Source organism: Thermobia domestica, chromosome 13, assembly GCF_964235325.1.
Source record: "Thermobia domestica chromosome 13, izTheDome1.hap1.1, whole genome shotgun sequence".
NCBI lineage: Eukaryota > Metazoa > Arthropoda > Insecta > Zygentoma > Lepismatidae > Thermobia > Thermobia domestica.
In genome coordinates, this window is record NC_137466.1 from 134,987,274 (window position 1) to 135,011,210 (window position 23,937).

The following is a 23,937-nucleotide window of genomic DNA, read 5'->3' on the forward strand; positions in this document are numbered from 1 at the left end:
TAATGAAATAAATTATTTTCAATAGCGTACATTTTAAACTTCTGTGGGAGTAAGACAAACTTAACGCTTTGGCATTGTTTATTATAATTTCAGGATTCTCACCTACCTGGAAAAGTGAGGGAATTTTAAGTATGGACTTTTACATTTCTGTTGGATTTTTCTTTTTGCCTTACCCCGAAATAAAGTTATTTGTTTTGAAAAATTTTCTACCTAAACACACAGACAGACAGACAGAGCACGAGGTACGGTCTACTGTCTGCTTTGCCTGCTGAGAATGGACTATCGTTCGTCCTCATGACCGGTCCATGAACAAAATATAACTTAAAGAGAAGTGGGTACCTACAACCAATTCTTTGTACAATTATAAGCGAAACACATATTATGAATAGAAAACACCAGTTGAAATTTTACAAACGTCTTGTATTATGGTGAAAAATTTACATAACTTTACACATTCTCACACATGAAACATTGTTACATTCTTCAGGAGAAAAGAATAAACATTGTACTGAACTACTATATTTTACTTCACTTCTAATTTTAAAGCATTATTGCAAATTACTTTGTTACAAAATAACAAAAATGCAACACATGAAACGTATGGTAATTGAAAAATACAAAAACTTGCCATTCTCGTTCAAAAAATATTAATTGCGTTTCAATATGGGAGTACAAGAATTGTTCCAACAAATGTAATACAACAAATAATGTAAACAAAATTACAAACAAAAATACAACACAAAATTATGAAATACGAATAATGTAAAGATTATGAACTTTTACGATAAAGTGTAAATAGACACTTAACTAAGTACGAGGGATGTTCAATTCCAAGTATTATTTTCTCTCATGAGCATGACAGTACACACTTACTATTACTTATAGTGTGCTATAGACGCTGGACAAAGCGTATCATTTGTTAAATAACCTATAGACATGTCCGAATGCATATGTGGAATTTGATGTTTTTGAATAACATAAACGCGAGTGAAGTTTACACATGACTTCAAGCTGAATAGAGTTAAGATAACCATATAATAATCTGTATAAATTCTAGGATGCATATTTAAAAAAAGAAAAAGAGAAACACACCTTGCATGTGGTGCTTTATTATCTTTGTTGAATCTCCCTTTCAATATATCTGCCTGCGCTGGGGCCTTGCTTTCGAAAACTCCTATTAAAAACTAAAAGAAATATCATAATGTGATTTTTAAAGCCATGTAATACGAAATACTCCGCATGTCCCTAAACCACTAAAATTCTTTCACCTTAACAGCTCGAACTGTGTCCTTTCGTTTTGGAGATGTAAACGTATTAAAATTATTTCCATTATAAAAATAAATTTGTGTTCTGGAGAACAGAGTGGAATTGAATCATTTAGCAAAGTAGTGTACACAAGAAAAGTGAGAAGTGTAAATTATTAAAAAACGAAATATTTTCTTCGATACGTTTTACATCTTCGGAACAAAAGGACACAGTTCAAGCAGTTAAAGTGGCAACGTTTATTGTTTTGGGGACATGTGGAATGTTTTATTTTAGAACTTTAAAAGAAATTCACACACTTTCAATTTATTCTTGTTTGCAGTAGGAGTATTCGAGAGCGGGACCAAGGCTCCAGCGCGGGCGGATATATCGAAATGAAGAACTAACAAATACAATAAAGTACTACATGTAAGATGAGTTTTTTTCCTTGTTAAGGTAATTCTGTCAATAGTTAACCTTTGAATAGTGTACATAAGTACAAGATAATCTCAAACGAGGTTGCTCAGAGTCACAGTCTCTGTTAGCACTTGGCAAGTGAGATTATGCCCAATACTACTTGGAAGGGGTGTCGAAATGTTTTATTCATATATTAACATTGAAATATCTCTCGGTCAAAGGTGTACTCGTCGCATTGGGAGGATGACAGTCCCTAATGGAGGGTCTAACAGAAACTCTTCTTAGAGTGAATTGTAGTACTCACTAATTGTAAAATGCCGGATGATTGGACTCATCTGAATATTTTACTAATTTTCGTCTTCATATCAAAGAAATTTCACAACACACTGTTCCACGTCAACACTCACATACTTTTCTACCATATCATCTAACAAGTGATTTGTGTGACTCATAGATTTTGCATATAATTGAATAATAGTAAATAATTGCCTTTTATAAGCATGACATAACAACATTTGTGTGTTTGCATCTCTTATACTCATGAGAAAGAAGCTTTTTACAATTACAATAAAACAGGAAAGACAAAACCTATTAAATAAGACCTAGTACAGTTCCCTTTAACTTCCCAAGAAAAAAAAAAATTCACAACACAGTGTTCCACGTTCACACTCATATACTTTTCTACCACATCATCTAACGAGGGACTTGTGTGGCTCATAGATTTCACATACAATGGAATAATAGTAAATAATTGCCATTTATAAGCATGACATAACAATATTTGTCTGTTTTCATCCCTTATACTCATGAGAAAGAAGCTTCTTACAATTTCTATAAAACAGGAAAGACAAAACCTATTAAATCAGACCTAGTACAGTTCCCTTTAACTTCTCAAGCAACAAATAAATAAATAAACAAAATAAAAAATAAATACATAAAATATAAAATGATGGAACTCCATGTAATCTAAGCTAGCCAAGCTATTCTAAGGGCATTCTGACAGTTATGTATATCTTACTGTCGCACATGATAGTAATTGCATTCGGCACTAAAGAAAACAGAGCAGAGGGTTGAAACCAGTCACTCTCATTGGTTCTATGTACATGATATGCAAAATAATAAGTCCAATTCCACTGTTTGAAACAGAGAACATAAGAAAAAAACTCATCCATCATCAGCAACAAATATTTTAGTAATTTGTGCAAAAGCAGGAGTGTATCAATGCATAGATCTACTGTGACAACAGAAGAAATATGTAACCTCTGACCCTTAACTTTAATCCACTTCACTACGAACAAGTTTGATTGCCGCAGATCAAACCGCTCACACAGGAGGTGATTAGTTAAATTACTAACTGATACTTTCTTTGCACATGCAAAGGCATCCAACGTTTTGTTTTCAATAAAAATATCATTGAGGAGTAGCTGTTTTCTTAATGCTATTGTTTTAAATATATTCAGTCGGTTACAAGAGACCTTTGCAGAAAGAAAATCTGTAATCATAAATTGCAACTGTTCTGTGGAATCAACACAAACTCGGCGATTAAGTAGCCTATCCATAATTTTACGTTACATATAAATACAACTCCCGCGCACCTCACAGTCTGTGGGTACATACTCTCTAATTATCAGACCCAAGTGTCTTATCAATACCATCATCTCAGCAGCTGATGTTTTAATTCTTACATTGCAACCATCAACAACAATACAGTTTGTGGGTTTTGAACCTGAGTCGGGCCATAATTAAAAGCTTTCAATTGCTTTCTAAAATGTTAAGTGAAGTAAGTTTAGAACGAATTAGTAAAAATTCAACAAGAAATGGCATGACATAGCGACAGCAACCTTCAAAATAATCGTGAAGAATATCAACAGACACGTGGTCAAAAAGTTGAAAGCCATGCAATGTATCAAGAAAGACACATCTTTCTTTTATACCAGTTTTTGATTTATTCTGTAACAATACAGCATGTTCATAATTTACTATTGTCCTTATGAAGAACAGATTTTCAAAACACATGGTCTGCAACTGTTTTTTATTTACTGAACATATTCGACACCAACAGTCTGCAACAAAACTTTCCACAAACCTCAAAATACTGTTTAGACCAAGATTATCGCCTGAGAAACAAACATGAAACCTTATATTACCTGTGTGCACATCTGTGGATACATTAATACCAGTATTACGCAAGAAGTTAAGTTGTTCACTTACTTGCTTAAAAACTATGTCATTAACAAACTGTACTCTGTCTGATGCATGAAATAATGCTAAGAGAAATATGTGATTCAATTGTGAAAGCAAATGGCCAGGCAGAAAAGGTAGTGATAAATAAACAGCACCCAATTTATGGATGGTAGCATGGCTACCAAGAGGATTGCTTATCTCGGAATAATAATAATAATAATAAAAAAAAAATCAACGGGAGCATTAAACTATCCTGCTCTTCAGTTTTGGCCATGATGTCTAGCCAGACTCTGCTTTGTATTATGTTTTCCATACCAGCTGTACAATTTTGTAGCCGTTTCAGGTTCCGCAAAATTGGTTTTAAAACATCATTCATACATAAGAAATTCTGAAAAACTGAGGCGGAGTCTTTCTGCTTCTCACTTGTTATTCTCTGGAGTTTTTCTGCTTCTCATTTGCTATTTTTATTATTTTGTCACGGACCCTAAGGATGCCACTAAACTGTGAATAGTTTTTTCCAGGTTCCTTGTAGTCAAAATCGGTAAGTAACTGAAATAAAAAGCAGTGTTGATGTCAGAAACCTATTAATATCTCTGTCATATATAGCCTATTACATAGAAACTACTGAATTATTAACATTTGGGAGTAACTATATAAAAGTGCCTTTTCTCAAACCAGTCAGGTATTAATGACCTCACCATGGAGAATAGGTTTGGAAACCAGAAGGATAAAGATTTGTTTTTCACAGTTAAAAATCAAATCGCGCTTTAGGTAAATTAAGGTAATCTGCTATATTCTTGCTAGTATTCATGCAGTTGAAACATAAACCTATCATATATATATATATATATATTGTTCATTTTTATTCGCGGATCTGATTAGCCAGCGAGCCGCCATTAGGTCATCAGTGATTTAAGACATTTAAGCTACACATATTATGAAATAATTCAAAAGTCATGTGCGTCCCTAAATTTGTTACAAAATTTCATATATAGGAAATAGATTGTCACGATAGTTGATCAGGCAAAGAAACAATTTTTAGAATTTATGTTCTTTCGTCAATTACTCGAAAAACATTAAGCAGATTTTGATGGGATTTTAGTGGTAGATAAACTTACTGGCGAACTTCAACTAAGTTTGACTGTTTGGTTTATAATTGTTTTCATGTTCCCACGAGATACGGTAGTTCTGGGTTTCAGGCCAGGCATAGAATATGAGGTCTTATCAAATCCAAACGCACTACAAAATGGTTGTATATATTAAGGTGCTGCTGATGATCACCTACACTTCCCCCTGCATCACACTTTATTGTATCATCTAGGAAACAGAAATGTTTCTAGGAACGTTAGCGAATGGCACTAAAGTATTATAAATCATGACGGACCGTATAGCTGACAATCTCAGTTTGTGAATTGTGAACATATTTAAGTAGGTACCCTCGTTAGCTTTAAATTGAAGAATGGAGAAATATACAAATATTACGTTTATTTCCAAAATTCTTACCTGCGAAGACACAGGACAACTGATATAATTTAACCCTTGAAGCTATATAAAATATACTCCAACTTACACACTACAAAGTTTCTGACTTGCTTCTTGAGAAAGAAAAAGATAACGACTTACTCAAGAGAAACATCTAAACCAGCTTTCACATATACAAAAAAAAAAAAAAAAAAAAAAAGATAAAAAAAGAAAAGAAAAAAAGAAACTTAATAGAATGAAATATAAAACTTGTTTGCTCTCAAATTTGATCTTACACTTTTTGTAATGCAATATTTTGTAGTTTTCTCTTACAAGAAAAAGCATACAATTGAATTTCGTATCTATGAGACAATTATTCGTCAAAACTGAAGCTGCTGCTTGTGAGGGCTAAGATTCATAAGAAACGATAAAAAGTATTCGTATTTAGCATTTGATTCGAATATTGTGAAAAAATAACCAATGCACTAACATATCCCCCTACACCACTTACCAGTTGATATCCCTGTTGTTGCTTCAAGGCTGGGTATTTATTGAAATACTCGCTAAGAGTAACTTCAGTATCTTCTAAATATTTTAGCCGAGAGTCTACGGTTTTCTTCCAATACAGCTCGACGAGGGACCATGGATGGATTGTATTACTCAGCCACTGCAGGTGTTCAGCCACAGATGAAGCAACTGAAAGAAAGTAAATATTGAGGTGACGTTTCAGGTATCTGATTTTAATGCTTTTTAATATTTTATATTCTATAAAAGTACTAGAGTCCAGATATGTAAAAAAAAATCGTTGGCAGAAGTCGTCGATGTTGATGGGAACTATTTTTGATCTTCCACGTACGTCTAAGGTGACATATCGATGTTCGAAAATGTGGGTGGAAAAGCGAGAGAACTTTCTTGGTTACCGTTATATAAGAGTGGCATAACATTATTAAGAACTAACTCTAAAAATAACAAAAAAAAAATGTTCTAAGGTATAGACATTTCTTATGTATATGAATTCCTTCTATTACGTTTCTTATTATAGATTTATTTTATTATAACAACTGTATACAATTTTAATAATAGGTAAGTGCTTCTTCTGTAAATAAGATTTTAGTTTAAAAACTGATCATTTATAAAATGTGTTAGGCATATCGTATTTTTTTCTGACCTTTACAGTAAGTATTAAGAGGAAACGGTGGTAATGTATAAAAAAACGTGGATGGCAAATTGTTCATGATTCTCTCTTGAAGGCAATTTTGAAATCTGGTTCCTGCTCTATTTCGCTTAGTATTGATTGTAGTAAATAAATCGAAGGACTTGTGGCAAAAGCAACCCTTGTTGAAACAAGATTTTTTTCAGAAAATTGAAAAGAAAGCCGCATGTTTTACAATGTATCAGAGACACGTATAAAGAAACAGATTTGCAGAGTTTCTCATACTGTATACTAGAGAAAGCTCTCTTTTTATTCTTCAGAGAAATTTTGTATTTTAACAAGGGTTATTTTGGAAAAAGCCCCTCAATTCATTAAAACTGGATAACTGTAATTAGTTTATACACAGACTTAATTATCAGGATTATAGACTTACAGGCAGACAAGATTATATATATATATTAATCATTATCAGCTGCTGATATATACCGCTTGTGGGAAGGTAACTCTTGGGCCGCGCCGTGATCAGTTTCACACACGACAGAATAAAGTCGCTTTAACTCAGGCACTATTAGTCCTACACTAATATAAGCATGCATTTTTTGGAAGAGCATAAAATGGCGAAAAACGTTTAGAAGACATTTTTCCAAATTCGATCTTGTAAATAATCTGTGGCTAAAAACTGACTTCACACGCAACCAATACTAAGTAAAAATAACAAGAAAACCATTATATTTAGCTCAAAAATGCACTGAAATTAATTTGAAGACAATTACGCAAACAAAATGAAAAAACTTTGTATGCTTTAGCTTCAATAGTTACGAAGATATAGTGAATAATACAAATGGCTAAAATTTCGGCTTTCTGGCATCTGGCTCTGGTGTTTTTGTGATCAGTGATGGGTATATATTCAAAAAAATATCGGATGCCAAATTGTTACATGATTTGCCCTTAGACCTCAATTTTTTAGCCCCGATGCTTAGACTATACTAAGTAATAAAAGTACTTCTGAAAGAAACTCACATTACATCCAGTGCTTTATTATCCTTATTAATTCTTTCTTTAATATTTCTGCCTGCGCTTCTCCCTTGGTCTCGAACATTCCTACTACGAACTAGAAGACACTGTGATTTTTAAGTTTTGTAATATGAAACACTCGACGTGTCCTCAAAACAAAACACATTCTTTCACCTTAAAGTTCGAATTATATCCTTTCGTTTTGGAGATGTAAAACGTATTAAAGAAAATATTTTGTTTTGTTTTAATAATTTACACTTCTTTCACTTGTTTCTCTTGTTCATTTACACACAAGGATGTAAGGTGAGTATAATCTATTTCAGCCTGTTCTCCTAAATACAAGCTTGTTTTAACAATGACAACAATACGTTCACCTCACCAGAACGAAAAGACACAGTTCGAGCTGTTACGGTGAAAGAATATTCAGTGCTTTGGGGACATGTGGTGTGTTTAGTATTACAGGATTTAAAAACAAAAATAAATAAATAAAAGAATAATAACAATAAAATAGCATGTAAATAAATAAAAATATAATACAAATTCTAGTATATAGTAGGAGGATTTCAGACCAAGGCTCCAGCTCGGGAGGCAATATTGAAGAAATGAAATATTAACCAGGATAAAAAGCACGAGATGCAAGGTAGGTTTCTTTTTCTTCGTTAAATATTCAACCTAGAGCACCTACACGTTATTAAAATTACTTATTTACACTTGTATAGTGTGTGTTTTTTGTCAGATCTTACTAATAGTTCTCAGAAATGGAATAACGGGAAAATTTTAGTGTTTACATGAGTCATTCGGAAACAAATGCAATTAGCAGGATTTGGACGTGAAAAGAACATAGCAAAAATGTGAAAATTTAGTCCTAATACAGCAATACCCATACATCAATTCGCGGGTTGCACTTTTCTTGTGTCTCCAGCTGCTCTAGTGGCTAGCACATATGCCTTTAGTGCGCATGGTCCCGAGTTCGATCTCCGTTGGCAGACCACATAAAACTTAATTCCACCATCATTCACTTTCATTAACCATCCAGCTCCTTTTGCTAAAAGGGTATAACTGTGGGCCGTTAAACTTAATTATTGATAATTAATTATATGCACTTCGCTTGGGAGATAAAGTCACTATCACAAAAACGATATCTTGTCTTGTAAGCTGATAAAAGATTCCATTCACCAGAGTGAACCTTTTCTTTAAGGCTTAAGTGCTTTAAAATATTTAGCAGATAAAGTAAATATATTATACAATAGATCCTAGCACTTTCAAAATATTTGGCAACTGAAAAAATACTTACCGACTTCAGTATCATCTTCAGTACAGCTGGAATCTGTTAGTGTTGCTGGTGATGAGGGTCTTGAGTTTCTTGACCTACTGAATCCAGGAAGCTCCCCAAGTTTGCGGAATCTTCTGCGCCTTGATATATAAGCTTCATACAAGATGCCACCAGCGTTCCGTTTCTTTCGGTAAGGGATAGCACTTAATGAAGAAGTGAAGTAAATAGCTGGAAGCTCCTTCGGAAATATTTTTCTTATTTCAAGAGCTAACTTAGTAAAGGTTTCTGCGTGAACTTTTAAGGATGTCTATAACCTAAGATCGCTCTGATTATTATTCCACCAAGCTCTTTTCTCTGCCTCTGTGTTAAGAGTCCGCCGGTTGTATTTCCTGCTGCAATAAGACCTTTCCCATCCATGGAGCTCTGTAGTACTTTGAGAACCTGTAATATAAATCACCGAAACATATATTGCATATTGGATGATCTAATGTTCATGCTTAATAGAAGAGAGTTAATATTCGAGAAAACAGATACAAGCTTGAACAAAGGTAATGTATAAAGAGCGAAAGGTAATTTAAAATCTTCAAGGAAGCATAGTGGAAATGCTGCTACTTAATTTGTCGAAATACTTTTGTATGAACAGTGACTGAATATACAAGGAATTGTTCACAGTAAAATAAACATGGTATGATAAAATTGAGAACAATGAAACTGGGACTATGTATGTGAACAGAGTGAAAGGTACCTTTTTTTTAAAAAATAACGAATTGTCATTGAGAACTTGGTTATTTCTCACATCTATGGTTTCGAAGTGGCCTCGTTTAGCAGTGCATTACGAAGCGTCTGGAAGTACGCTGCTCCGTAAAGTGAGCCCAGCTATACGTACAAATATAAAATAAAAAGTTCATTATATCAATAACTTACAAAATTATCATCCTGTTCCCTGTTTACTTCAAAATCTTTCCTTGCACACAGTGGTTCATAAAGCTGAATTTGCTGATTTGAAGTTGCTAATTCTTCTCGTCCAACAATTGGTTCCGAAGTGTCCGGTAAAGTTTTTGCTGTGTTCGTTCGACGCTGTAAAAATACTTCTTCTGCACCTGTTGCTTTTAATACACTCGTAGATATGTCCAGTATGGAATCTTCAAACTCCGGTTCAAAGGAAGGATTAACCTACAAATAAACATATTAAATACATACATACTGGAAAGTACGGTTGAGAATCATTATTCAGAAGCAAACTTAATACACTAATAATAAACTTTTTAAAAGTTACAGGAAAGCGTATGCAAGCCACAACAATTAAATACGAATTGTCACTGTCCGGAGAAAAAAAAATCGATGAGTGATTAGAAAAGCTTCACGAAAAGCTGAGTATTTTACAGTAAAAATGAGAAACAAACTTTATAAAAAGACGATATGAAACAGTAAAATTCTAGGAAATTAGTATCTTGAGCTAAATTGGTGTAACCATCCTCTAGGCTACTACTTTGTGATTTACAAGTTTCGGTCCGAAGAGATTGGACTTCATCACCTAACTAAGGGTGGTTATACTACGTACTTAAAATTTCAAACCTATTAATAAAAGCAAGTATTTACTGACTGCATTCTCTGTCTTTCCCAAGGCATCAATAAAGGAAAAGTCTCTGTGTGGGACATCAGAAGGCAACTAACGAAAAAAAAGAAGAAAAAATACTCGGATCTGACAACACGGAGCGACCCAGCATTGTGCGTAGCTAAAGACACCGTAATGCAATAGGCAGAAAATTCAACGAAACTCACCTTTGAAGCAGTTAATATATTATTCATTATATAACATTTCACGTATATTCAACTAAAAAAAAAGTATTCCTCATATAAGCTTAGCACTAAGTATGAGATTTAAAAAAAAAATGGCCAAAATTACAATTAAACTGGAAGTCTTGACAATAGTTGATTGTTGTTGCACATTGTAAAACAAAACCATAAGAATGTAACAATACAACACTATCTCCTACAGAACCCCATCTCCCTGTTTAACACAAAGATGTGACTTGTATATTCTTCGCAGGTAATTATACATTTTCAATGGGTGCTTAGTACAAAGTATATGCTCATGATCAACTATTCGCACAACGTACATTATGCAAGAAGAATGTTATAATATATTCTTGTTCTATAAACTACTTTTTCCACACTAAACGTTTTCGTACCAAATTTCTTTGTACAAGTACTGTGTCAACTCATAAGTATTATTTGGAAATGCTCTTACATTTTGAGTGTCGACAGCTTGAGACCAAACAGTCCAGTTCTCCCAGAATTTAGCACGGAGGCCGATCTGTGGAATAAGCTGCTCCATGTCCCTTTCATTCAGGAAACGCATGGCTGTTATATCAATACAGTTTTCTTATATAGAAAAAAAAAGAATGTTATAACTTGTGCTAATAATTATTTACACACAGCAATGAGTTGATGAAAGTGTTCTTATGATAATCAAGACTTATGAGCAATCAGAGCAATTTCTTCATCTTTTTTTCCTTCGAGGGAAGTTCTACATAAAATATCTCACGGGACGAAAGTAAACAAATTACCAGCAAACACTAACTGCTGTATGTTTAGTTTAAATGGATCAAATAATATTTTACTGCAATAAGTAATTAGGCTACATGCTGGAATTGGACGAAAACAATGCTATTTGCAATTTTTATTAAATTTTATAAAAGCTGCAAGCTGTTGTCATTATTTATTGAAGTTCGGCGTCCCCTTTCAAACCAAGGCTGTGTAAGAAGTGGGTCTGCATTGGACATCGAACCCAAGACCCCGTGCACCAAAAGTGCGCGAGCTAACCACTTGATCAGCTGTCTAAATGTTGAATATTTGCTACTTGTGTGGTTACATTTTTGCTAAAAATTATTCAAACGGAAACTGTTAGAGAATTCTACCTTAACATTTGTTCAAGCATTAGAAGCCGTAATTTAATTATTCGCAGCATTAAATAACGATCTAACGCGACAGGGCATAGGATGTATTGTCAGGGGTGTAGCCACAGAGGGAAAATGGACCTGGAACCTCCAAAGGAAGTTCATCTATTATGTTTCTATGAAACATGTTTAATACTTATAATAAATGAAAGTTTTTAAAATAATATATTGCAAATACAATTATTTTCGTTAAACAATTAAAAATAAAACGGCATTTAAAAGACGAGATTGTTTATATACTAGTACATCATAGGAGACTGATTTAGTGCTTCCACGTATCGTCTCTTCGGCGCGAGACTCGGATACGATTGCGGGCGGGCACGTTGTAGCGTAGCTCCACTTCTTACATAGTATTGGTGATGAAACGGACGCTAAAATAAACTCTCACAACAGCAATTTGTGAGAATTCATGATTAACACTGACAACGAGGGTGGGCAAAAACCTTTTTTTTTTCATTGAAAAAAACACAAACTTTTTTTTTTTGTTTGTTTAAACAAGGATTTTATGGTTTAAATAATTAGCACTATATATTTATATCACATGTGGAGAGAAATAAGTTTGTTTCGCCTTGGAGTTATTATGCAACAACGGGTTATGTCGGAAGGGGTCACATAAGCTTCAAGCGGAATCTAAACTGCTACTCGGCTTACATCCAAGAGAAATTATCCTCCATTTAAACTCGAAACCGAGAATAATTATAGCCACAAATGCGATACTCTACCACTCACTCACGGACTCCTGATAAAAATGCATTGTACTGATCTTTACATACTTGTTAATATAATTATCAAGAGTCATTTCAGAAGGAGAAAAAGATAAACAGTTGCACAAGTGAAACCATTATACAGAATTACATACGGATAATTTCAAAATACTGCAGAGTACATAACTAATTTAGTCGAGGTTAGTTCACTACGACTTTTATTAGTCCAAGTTAAAGAAATATAACAACTTAATTTGCATATCAGTAAGAGAAGTGAATAAAGATACGAATTGGCTCTGACCCACTTATACATAAATAGATACCAAAGATACTTCTGATTTCAATAAATGTCTCTCGTGGAGTTTGTATGACCCCCCCCAAAAAGTACAGCATTTCGATCAATAGTACACATTATTAAAACGAAACAATATTTAAGCTTTTGATTCCAATTGCATAACAATAATAACAAACTATAAAAAATCACAAAAGAAACATTCATAAACTTATACAAAAAAGAAGTTGCTTTTGTAGTGTAATCTCTTTGAGTAATGAATGGGGAATTTGGATCTAAATATAATACGAATAATATAAGGGAGTGAAACGTGATAACCCACAAATATGAGTTCATCAAGATTTTACGAACACTTACACTTTTATGAACATTTTTCGTTTTCTGGTTTAAACCAGTTTTCTTTTCTTTTCTTTTTTTTTTTTTTTTTAACCAGCCAACCCTGCCACAGCTCCTTTCAGAAATTCACCTTTGCTATAGAAACTAGGCTACATAATATTGATTATATTTAATTAATATTGAGCACCCATCAACTTTAACCTCACAACCCTTATTGGGAGGTCACTTGCTGCAACTGAGAAGCTCCCATGCACCACGGTCCTCAGCTAGTCTCTGCCTTGGCGTAACAATTTTCTGTTTTGATATCGTCCATCAACGATATCCTCCTCACTTCCTCTTTCTTTCCTTCCACCATACCCTCTAGCACGTCCCTCATAATACAGTTCCTTCTCAGTCAATGTCCCAACCAGTTCCTCTTCCTCCTCTTAATTACATCTAATTTTTTTTTCTTTCTCCCATACTAATTCTAACACCTACTCATTAGTTTTTCGTTCAACCCAGAAGGGTTGTAGGATTGCCATATTTAAAAAATGAAGATCCGGGACGCTACTAAATGCTTAAAATGAAAAGATGTGTTATATACTAACTTCCTTCCTTCCATTAGATAGAGTTGTTCAGGTATTGCGTAATCACAGTTTTGGTCATTTTAGTAGACCTTCTCTTCTCTAGTTAAGCAAACGAAAGCAGATGATTTATCCCTTCTCCCCTGGTAAGCAATTTCTTTTTCTCAGGATCTATTACGTTTCGAGGCTTTCAGAGCCTGTTTTAGCTCTTCAAGATATGATGTTTCCTTTAACACGTTTTGTCTGTTCGTTTTTTTTTTTTTTTTAAGAACTGTTAATTCATTGACAATATGTTCTGGCGGCGTTTGTTATCTTGAAGAACTTCTTTCGTTTTTTTTTTTAACTTAATTAAATCCATGATTTATGTATTCAAGTCTTTTATTCTTTCTTCAATTTTTCAACTTTTGAACTGCCATACTCAGAAGTTGAAGAGAATAATTATATACCTAATCTTATGAAAAAAAATATGATATTTCCTTCCTTTCTTCTTCGCTGAAAGCAGGGACATTTAAGCGTCCCGAGAAACATTTTCGGGACGCAGATCTCGATTCCGTGACAGTCCCGGAATTTCCGGGACAAATGATGACCTTTCATTAACCATACATCAAAAGTATATAGTTGAGTAAATAAAATAGAGTTTTTAACTAAGTAAAATGGGACAATCACGAGGAAATGCACGTTCACGGTGTTTGTCTACTAAAAAAAAAAAACACTTGAAAGAAACTGAAATCGAATATGGGACCCATTAGAAGTGTCACCGCAGCCCTGAGTATTTGCATTAATATTAATTATACATTTATTGTGTTTTTCCCAATTCTGGAGGTCTTTACAACGGTAATAACGCAAGTGAGACGGATAGGGCAATGCACATCAAAAATTCCTTAGTGTGGTACTTTTATTTGAGACTATTCTGGGGTTAAGTGCCGTATTGCCGAACCAATTTTACGAAATTTACCGGGTCAACTGGAGAATTTATTTAAGTTTGTGAGGAGGAATGAGTGAAAGTCAGGTAAGTGAAATAGTAAAAGTGAAGAACGTTGTCTTTGTTGGCTGTTTTTGATGTTGTAAGCAGTACTGTATGTGGAGGCGGAAGGACTTTTTCGCGGAGAGGTACATTTCTTATGATATAGTAGCGTGAAAGACATGACGTTGGGGAAGAAGGAAGAGCATTTCGAGGGCTATTTAGCGAAGTATTTATTTAAGGAAAGGAAACCCCAGGAAACTGTTGTACACAATTTTCTTCTTGAAATTGGAAAAGTTTACAAGCCTGAGTTTTGAAGGTAAGTGACTTCTAACTGAACGGGAATCTATTTCTGCATAGTGTACAGAAGCTATATTGTATGTTAACAAGTGAAGCGTTGCAAGTGTGAAACGATGACAAGTGCTCTTGTAATTTTTACGATCGCCAAAACCCAGATATTTGTAACCATTCTCGCTAATGCATACACCCACCGTCGATGATGCGCCTGCACCTTTCGGATGTACCCCCTCGCTCCCCTCGGCCTTCCTGCCATGACTCGGCTAAATAGCATTTGTGCTTTTTAGTGGCCACCTAGCACAGGTTGGTTTCTGTTTCGGCATTTATTCCGAAATTGGGCGTCCGCTTTCGCCACGTTTTTTCGCTGTTATCTCTTTTCCACACTTTCTGCAATTTGTTATTAGGTTCATTAATCCGTGCTCTTCACAAACTTTTAAAAGATTTTGCTCGTTATCAACGTATTGCTTCATAAATGTTTAAACTGTTAGTTCATTGCCCTTGTACACTCGCCATTTTGATAACATAAATGCTCGTTTCTTTCCCACAATGCAACTGTTCAGTTACCTTGCGCCAAATAGTTTCCTCCGCTCGCCGTATAGTCCCATGTTTATAACCGCTTATATATAACAAATAACCAGATCTTTCGAGACTCTTATATATTATCAAGCACACAAACGATCAAATTATCCATATCCTTCCTGCAAATTTTAAAAATTTTGCTGCAAACGGACGCCCAACTCTGGAACTTAACCCCCTGTTTTTGCGTTTTAGTTACTATGTCCCTAACGTAAAGTGACGTAACTTTATGCAACCCAACAAAATATAGGTGAATGCGGTACATTTTTTTTTTTTTCGTTTTCAAAGTGGTCCTACGATACGGCACAAATGCCCTATTCTGTATTTCACCTTCAGTTTAAATGCTGGTGCAGATTAAGAATACTCCATCAAATTAAGATTGCATTTATCTCTTTTCTTACTTGAAACGATTCCCTACATTCTGGACTGTTCTTACATTGGCGCATGCCCAAATAAATCCGTACAGATTGATAACATGGTGCAAACTGATGTGTCTTGGAAATGATCATGTTTCCCTATTACATAGATTTATTTAATTATGAAACCTACTTGTAGTGCCTCAGAAATTGTTTCCTGGCATAGGTGTAGCTGTACCGAAATACTAAGCAGTAGGCCTACGGTTTTAAGGTGTAAACAAAATTAACTACTCTGATGACTGAAAGGCAAGGTTCTAGAACACAGGTCCCCCTTCTCATTTAGCTGTAATAAAGACAGAAAGCAACGTGCCCTGCGGGGCTCTAACCTGCCTTCACTCGCTAACGCTCGCTCGGCAATACTATGTAAATTAAATATTAAACTTTGCTACAGGAAGGAATCAACCTAGCTACTAATCTATATAGGGCGACCTGTGTTCTAGAACGTTCCCTGATTGAAATGCATAAAATTCATATTCGTATAATTAATTGACAATAGCTCTGCATTAGATAACTCATTCACTAAATTTGCTCAATCAACATAAACTAAAATAAATCTCAGTATGCAGCTAAAAGTTACTTGCGCATATAGAATGTAGCATGTGCCCTCCAATATTTAAACGCTATCGACGCCACTTTTATACTTTGTTAACAATATTCCCCATCTCGCCGCACCTTTGAATAACGTTCAATGTATAAGTGTGACGAGCTTTAAACTTCTTTTCGGAAGTAGTAAATACACAATATCAAATTAATATTTAAGTTAAATTGAAAGTTTGGAACCAACTTTGTAAGGTTCCATTGCTGGAGTAGTATACTTACTTCTTCATCCATTACCTTCAACGTATGGTTCTTGTTTCTTAATAAAATTAATGTCCTAGCTTCCTTAGCAACCACGTTAATAGCTAGTTGTTTCCCTCTTTAAGTGTTGCCAACAAGTTGACACAAGAAGTCGCTAAATGGGAGATGCAATGACTCCAATTTCGGGTGAAAAGTCGCAACAAAATTATTAATGGAACTCTCTCTCTATCTCTCTCTCCCTCACTATATATATATATATATATATATATATATATATATATATATATATATATATATATATATATATATATATATATATGTGTGTGTGTGTGTGTGTGTGTATGTTTTAAATTTGTGGTCAATTCAGATTGAAAGAATCATATGTAACTAAGAATAATTTCATTTTTAGAACGTTATATGTATTTTTTAATTTATGATCAATTTCAGTTCAGCAAGGACATTATAAATTGGAATTGGTCTCCGTTAGCGGACAAGAGATAACAGCAATCGTAACGAACATATGGAGACACATGCTATATACTTTCCCAGCTCATCAGTGCTTACGCTAATTTAAATAAACAAAAGGAAAACAAACATATATCTAAGCTGATTCGACTAATAGTACTTCATTATAGGACAAGTTGTTGGTATCACAAAAGTCGCTAGTTTTGTACGTAAGTCGCCAAATTCTCATTCAAAAATCACCAAAACAGTCGCTAATCGAAAAAGATATTTTTGTCGCTATCCTGAAAGTTGAACCCCCTAGATTTAGCAACTTCTCCCCCGAATTGGCATCACTGCCCTCTTTTCCACACATTTTCGTCGCAGAAGAACTAGACTGGCTGTGATTGGATAATTTTATTCACATGATTGATTTCGTGTTAAAAACATCTTTCCTCTCTCTCCTTCTCACAGAATGATATGACGTCATATTACTCTCGTAATGTAGGGAGTCACAGATTTAGAAAGAATCAGGAGGGAACAGCCGTAGGAAGGTGGTCACAACATTATATACGTAAGTTCCCACCGTCGGAATGGGTATGGCGTTAATTCTAGATTTGAAATGGTGGTCCCACAATACAAAATTTTCGCTGGACGGTGGTGTAGACAGTACTACGGATGAAACAACATTACTTAATGAGGTGACGCGCGTAAACTGGTTAAAACAGCATTTACATGCCGACTGGAGTATGCATTTCTCTCAGTGTGGCAATAAAGATTGTTACAAGATTCAATATGAAGTTGCAATCCATAAAACAAGCCTCTTTCTTGTTTTTTCCTTCAATATTAAATAATTAAATATCTGCACCTTTCCACCTTTAACGATAAAACACGCTTATAATAAGGGCAAGACTAGTTTTCATATCAAAACTGTAATAAATAACTAATTGTAGCGGGTGTTTCAAGAATTTATTTATTATTTAAATCACGTACTTGACAACTCAAGAAATTTATTTTGGGACTTGTTAATTCATGTGCTTTAACACTCACAATGATATATATATGGCTCTTTGTGTTTGAAATACTCTATGGGAATGTGGTGAATTTCCCTAATATTGTACTCCGTATTATTAAAAACTAACAAAGTATACTTATTGGTTCTCTTGATGACTATTGTTTAGGATTTTAAGACATAGCACGCAGGATTTAGAGTGTTTTAGTACAGACAATTGTAACATGGGTGTGCAATGAGGTGTATGGTATTTGTCTCCGAATGACAAACGGTAGTAGTACATTAATTTTGGTGCGGGCAGGCGTGTGAGGTTTGGTACGAACGTATTTGTTGGACCAGTGAAACATTCGTTCCGTACATAAAATTCGAACAATTAATCCAACAAACGTAGTCAACATTTAAAATCAAGCAGTGGTGGGAAAATATAGTGTCGTGAGTGAGAATAGGGTAGACGGTAAGTCATTTGCAGGTACAATGATAGCAAGAAAATTTGATGGTAACGTTTCTCTAACAGTTAGTGGCACATTAGATGTAGACACTGACACAGAGAGTGAGCATGAAGATTCGACAAACGAAATGGATTCGGAACAGATAACTAGTCCATCAATTAGAGACAGTGAGCCTTCTACGAGCGAGTATGAGATGTCATCTCCAAGCCGGACTAAATCTGTACGTGTATCAGAAGCTATCGTTAACAAATACATATAAATTCAGAAGCACGTTGCATTATTGAGAAAGAATGGGAAACGTAACACTGTTGCAGCTGCAGCGAAGAAATTCAAATGCAATACGGCGTTTGTGTATAAGGCTTTGAAATTCCATAAGAAACCTCCTCGTTCTCATGTCATGTCACTACTGAAATACAAAGTATTAAAGACGTTCAACATTTATCGCACTATAGGACTTACGGTACATGATTATCATTTAAAAGCGTGGATGTTACTGACAGCGAGGAAATTGAACTATCCATTCCGTGTTTCTCGTGGTTTCATTAACAAATTTAAAGAAGAGCACAGGATTCGCTTACGAAGGATTACTCAATTTGTAACGAAGAAAGATGTTGAAAGCTAAGGTGTTTTACTTGATAATGCCCAAAATTTTGTGATTAAAATTAATAAAATAATACATGAGAAACCGTACAACAGTGATTGCATCTTTAATACTGATCAGTCTAGGTTTGAGTACGAAATGACCTCTGGTAGAACTCTGTCAGGAATAAGTGAGAAACATACTACTGCAGTCGTTCAGTCTTGGGCCTCAGTGTTCCACGTATATACCATTCAAATTCACATTTTCCCAGAACAGCTAGGCACACACACACACACACACACACACACATATATATATATATATATATATATATATATATATATGTTTCCAGGAGCCTAAAGGCGTGTTCGGACCCAAAGTGAAACAATAGTTAGCTAGACAGACACCTTTCAACATTGTTATTGATGTGAGCAAATCAGGTAAAGTCACTCGCGAACACGTCAAACGGTGGCTAAAAGACTTGTTTATTCCTGATGTGAAAGAGGATTCCCTGCTATTGCCTGACTCGTAGAGTGGACAGACGGATGAAGACGTGCGGGAATTGTTACATGGGAAAAACATTCGTGCTGAAGTTATACACCACAAATACCACCAAATTTATCCAGCCTCTTGATGTATACTTTTTTAGGCAATATAAGCTGGTAATTCGGAGACTTGAGGATTATTTTCGACATAAAGTCATTGTTTGTGGTACACCGAACAAGTTATATGACAGAATTTTCATAATGAAAATGCATTCTGTTGTGTATCATCAATTTTGTGCGCCAGTCCTAAAGGATATGCTTGTATGTGCATAGCAGAAATGTGGGCACGTCACAAGAGCAATAGTTGGTTCATTTACAAATGTTCTGGAGACTATGTAGCACGTAGAAAATAGTGTCTGTGGTCATGAAGATTGTGACGAAAGTACATTTGTTAAGTGTTTGTACTGCTCCATGATGCTGTGTGCTAATCACTTCGTTATGGATCTCCATCATCACAACTGAAGACAAAAGGTTAGTGGGTTAATATTTGTTTATGTGCACCAGTTTATATTATTTTTCTGACATTTTTCTATTATTTTTCTATTAATTTTCTAATAACTTCAAGAAGTACTCCCACATATAGATGCCCTATTCCGGTTTACAATGTTGAAGTAAGATCTACCGAAAGCTTTTTCATTTTTGTGCCAAAAGGGTATTTTTGGACATTGCCTACTGGATATCAAGATGGCGTCGGAGTAGCAGCTCAACGAAATATTTGCGCATTGACTGACTATTACTACTTTACTTAGCATCTCGAACTGAATCTTGTCACTAATTTTTATTAAAATTCAACTCTCATGGTTTATGGACCTTCCTTGTGAGTTTAGGTGTGAGTTGATACTGTTTCTCCACCTAGTTAAATTCACATTCTTTATTGTAAATATTTTAATCGAGGGAAAGATGAAACGTTGAGTGCAGAAGCGTTGAGATGGAGTTTCCATAGCAGGACCTTTTCCATGAAAGCTCTTACCGTGTCATAAAAAGTTAGTGTGTTCGTGTTTCTACCTTGAAGTTTGAGATTGAGATTATTTAATATTACAACAAGTCAGCAAGACCTGAAAGAGAAAATAATTACAAATGTCAGTCGTAAAGGAAATATAAAGCTCGTTCCTACACCTCGAAGATATATTTTCACATCTGACTTACACTCGTACAGCCTACTTAACATATTACCTTTCGACAACCAACAAATTTCGATACGGAAAAACGAAGTTTTATGTTCAGTACTGAGATCGTTACACAAAGGCGCAAAGAGACGAGTATTCAGGGCACTTGACTTTACAAAATTAACAGCTTTAATAGCCAATAATGATGCGTGCTTCAGATTTTCTGGTAAAGTTTTTGCAACTAAGGCTTGTCCCTGAATAATCAGTGCAAACCGATAATTGTAGGATTTCTGTCCATGCTAGCTTTATAAATACAGACCGCGAACAGAACATTGCCTGATCGAAGTACTTTGCTCCTGTTCAATGGTTTCACTTGCCCCACGCTGAACCAACGCTCAACCAAAGAGAATAACTCAAACAGATTAAATGTGATACCTGTTGTGAAGCAACAATAACTCGAATCGTGATGTTCCATATGACTTTTGTGAGCCATGTTTCTGGTTCGAACACCCTACGGAGCATTTTTGTGTTTGATTAACTGAAAATTAGTCGGTTCATTGTCTAGAATAATAGAAATTTCCGTTTCATAGGTGTTTAATATCAATTTTAACCCCGAGACTAAATTATCTAGACCTATTTGATTTACCAGAGATCAGTTCAGTAAAATCTCTTCAACTGTGTTTCCCGTATTGGTTAAACTACTAACGGTTCTTTTTTTTTTTAAAAAAAATGGAAGGGAATATTAACCTCACTCTGCTACTATACAACGATGTTGTCAGCTATTCCTTAAATCAAAGCATGTCTCAGGATTTTGGCCTTATTGATCAGATATCTCTTGTTGAATACAGACACATACGTGCAAGCATTGTATGTACGTGACAATCCTGTTTTTATGTCCTCGTTGAGAAAACGTTGTGTTGAGTTGGAGATTACATAAGTAAATAGCTCTCATTCTGTCTTTCTCAAAAGAAGTAAGAAAAAATGGCACTTGTGATCATACATTGATTAAACATTCAATCATTCTAACACCCCTTCATACACTTAATCATTCCTCGGATTATATCCGAGTCTAGTGGTAGCCAGTTTTGTTCTTGGCTGAGTCCAACATGGTAACATTATAAAGGTCTAGTTCGAGGTCTTCGCCTTCCTGCTCACTCTTAAAGATCTTATAAAATGAGAATATATGAATGAGGATTATAACTTCATTATTATCTAACTACCTCTATGGCCTATTGAACCCGGAGGTTTAATGCCGCGTTCACGAAAGCTCTCCGCTGACTTCTATCCTTAGCCAACTGGATCAAGGTTCTATTTTGTATTCCTATTTCTGCGAGCTCCATCTTAATATTGTCCTTCCATCTACGCCTAGGTCTTCCTAATGGTCATTTTCCGATTGGTCTTTTAGTTAAAACTTTGAGAGCGTTCCTGCTTTCTTCCATTCTGGCTACATGACCTGAACACCTAAACCTCTTAGATTTGTTTGGTAAACCGTATAAATTATGTAGTTCCTCGTAATGAAGTTTCCGCCATTCCCCATTCACGTTTCTCTTGGGTCGGAATATTCGGCTCAGGACCCTGTTCTCAAATACTTTCATTCTACGTTCTTCCATCAGCATAAGCGACTATGTTTCTCAACCATACAGAACAACAGGCATGATTATCGTTATATATATTTTAAGCTTCAAATTCCTCGACAGAATTCTCAGAGACAAGAGATTTTCTACTGAATAATAACATGAATTCCCTGATTTTAGTCGACATTTAATTTCCTCGTGAATATGGCTTTCATCTGTTAATATTGATCCTGGATATTTGAAAGTATCCATTTTATCAAAAATATTATTTGATATTTTAACGCATCCATAATTGCCATACTACTATCCCGACGAACTTCCATGCGTTTAATTTTCTCTGCATTTACTTCTAAACCCATGTCCCTACAAGCGTTTAACAAAACCTCTGCATTTCTTTCTATTGTGTTCGTATCATGGTCTATTAAATTTGCATCATCAGCATACTCCATAACCCGGTGAATATCATTCAACTCTAGGCCCTGGTTGCTTTCTTTGATTTTCCTTATAGCGTACTCCAGAATAAAGTTGAGTAATAATGTCGACAACGCATTTCTTTGTTTCAGGCCATTCTCAACGTGAAAGCTCGTGGCCAAAAATTTCCTACCCGAACTTTACTTTGGGATTCATTTAAACATATCTTAATTAATCTAATTAGTTTTTATGTATTCCAAATTCTGTAAGAATGTTGTACAAAACTTGATTATTAAATAACAATTTCATTAATTCTGCAAATTCTACCAAATTACTATAACAATTTCCGATCCGATCATTAGTTACGAGCTATGCAAATTTAATAGGAACAACATTATTTTTAGATTAAAACAATGTATTGCTGCACATTCAAGAATTTAAGCAGACTCTAGGTATATATCTAATTATGGAGGAACTGTATCTCTATTTCTGTAACATTAGATGATCAATCATCTTTTCTTTATTTTGTTTTATGTAGAACGTTAGTATTATATTATAAAATTATTTTTGTGTGGGAATGAAGATTCCAAATTAATATGATGAAATGACTTAATAAGAGCACAGACATTCACACACACACACACACACACACACACACACACACACATATATATATATATATATATATATATATATATATATATATATATAACCTGATTTAGGGGTGCATTCCAGTTTGTTGTAAATACACTATCTAAAATGAGAAGCTAGTACTGAAAATAGCAACACTTTCCGAATTTTTCTGCCGTCATATTTACGTTTGGGACTTAAAAGAAAAAGAGGAGTGTTGCAAAAGAGATAGTTTAAGTCTATTTTCTGAAGATTGAAGGAAAAAGATTCACCAGGCAAAGCAATATAACAGTTGTCAAGTGGAGAAGAAAACAGAAGCCAGGAAGAGAGAACATTTTTTTTCTGTATATCACTTGCGACCCTCTTTAAAACACTCTCCCTTCCGCTCTATGTATAAGAGTTGTTAGGTGTAAAGAATATTGTGACATGTCACTTTGAAGAGTTTTAATAGGATGGTTATTTTGGTAGATATGGTGCACCCCTCAGAAAATCCTGGATCCGACCTTGTATATATATATATATATATATATATATATATATAT

The 23,937-nt window shown here is 34.7% G+C and overlaps 2 protein-coding genes across 5 annotated transcripts in view; one reads left to right on the plus strand and one right to left on the minus strand.

Annotated features, from left to right (window-relative positions):
* LOC145668536 (calcitonin gene-related peptide type 1 receptor-like) overlaps positions 1–23,937 on the plus strand; it is a 1,245,332-nt gene that overhangs the window by 287,785 nt on the left and 933,610 nt on the right. The gene's annotated exons all lie outside the window — the stretch shown is intronic.
* On the minus strand, positions 325–16,749 carry LOC145668534 (uncharacterized). 3 transcript variants are annotated; one of them, XR_014128032.1, is made up of 6 exons: positions 16,669–16,705; positions 10,996–11,129; positions 9,669–9,917; positions 8,766–9,185; positions 5,816–6,000; positions 325–4,392 (listed from the first exon to the last, which is right to left on the minus strand). XR_014128032.1 is itself a non-coding variant. In XM_081736518.1 (4 exons), exons 2-4 carry the CDS (start codon positions 11,104–11,106, stop codon positions 9,042–9,044), a joined length of 504 nt encoding a protein of 167 aa, XP_081592644.1. In that variant the 5' UTR covers positions 11,107–11,129; positions 16,669–16,705; the 3' UTR covers positions 7,821–9,041. The 3 variants fall into 3 exon arrangements, 1 of the variants encoding a protein (XP_081592644.1); XR_014128033.1 differs by lacking the exon at positions 10,996–11,129 and having other exon boundaries at positions 16,669–16,749; XM_081736518.1 differs by lacking the exons at positions 325–4,392; positions 5,816–6,000 and having other exon boundaries at positions 7,821–9,185.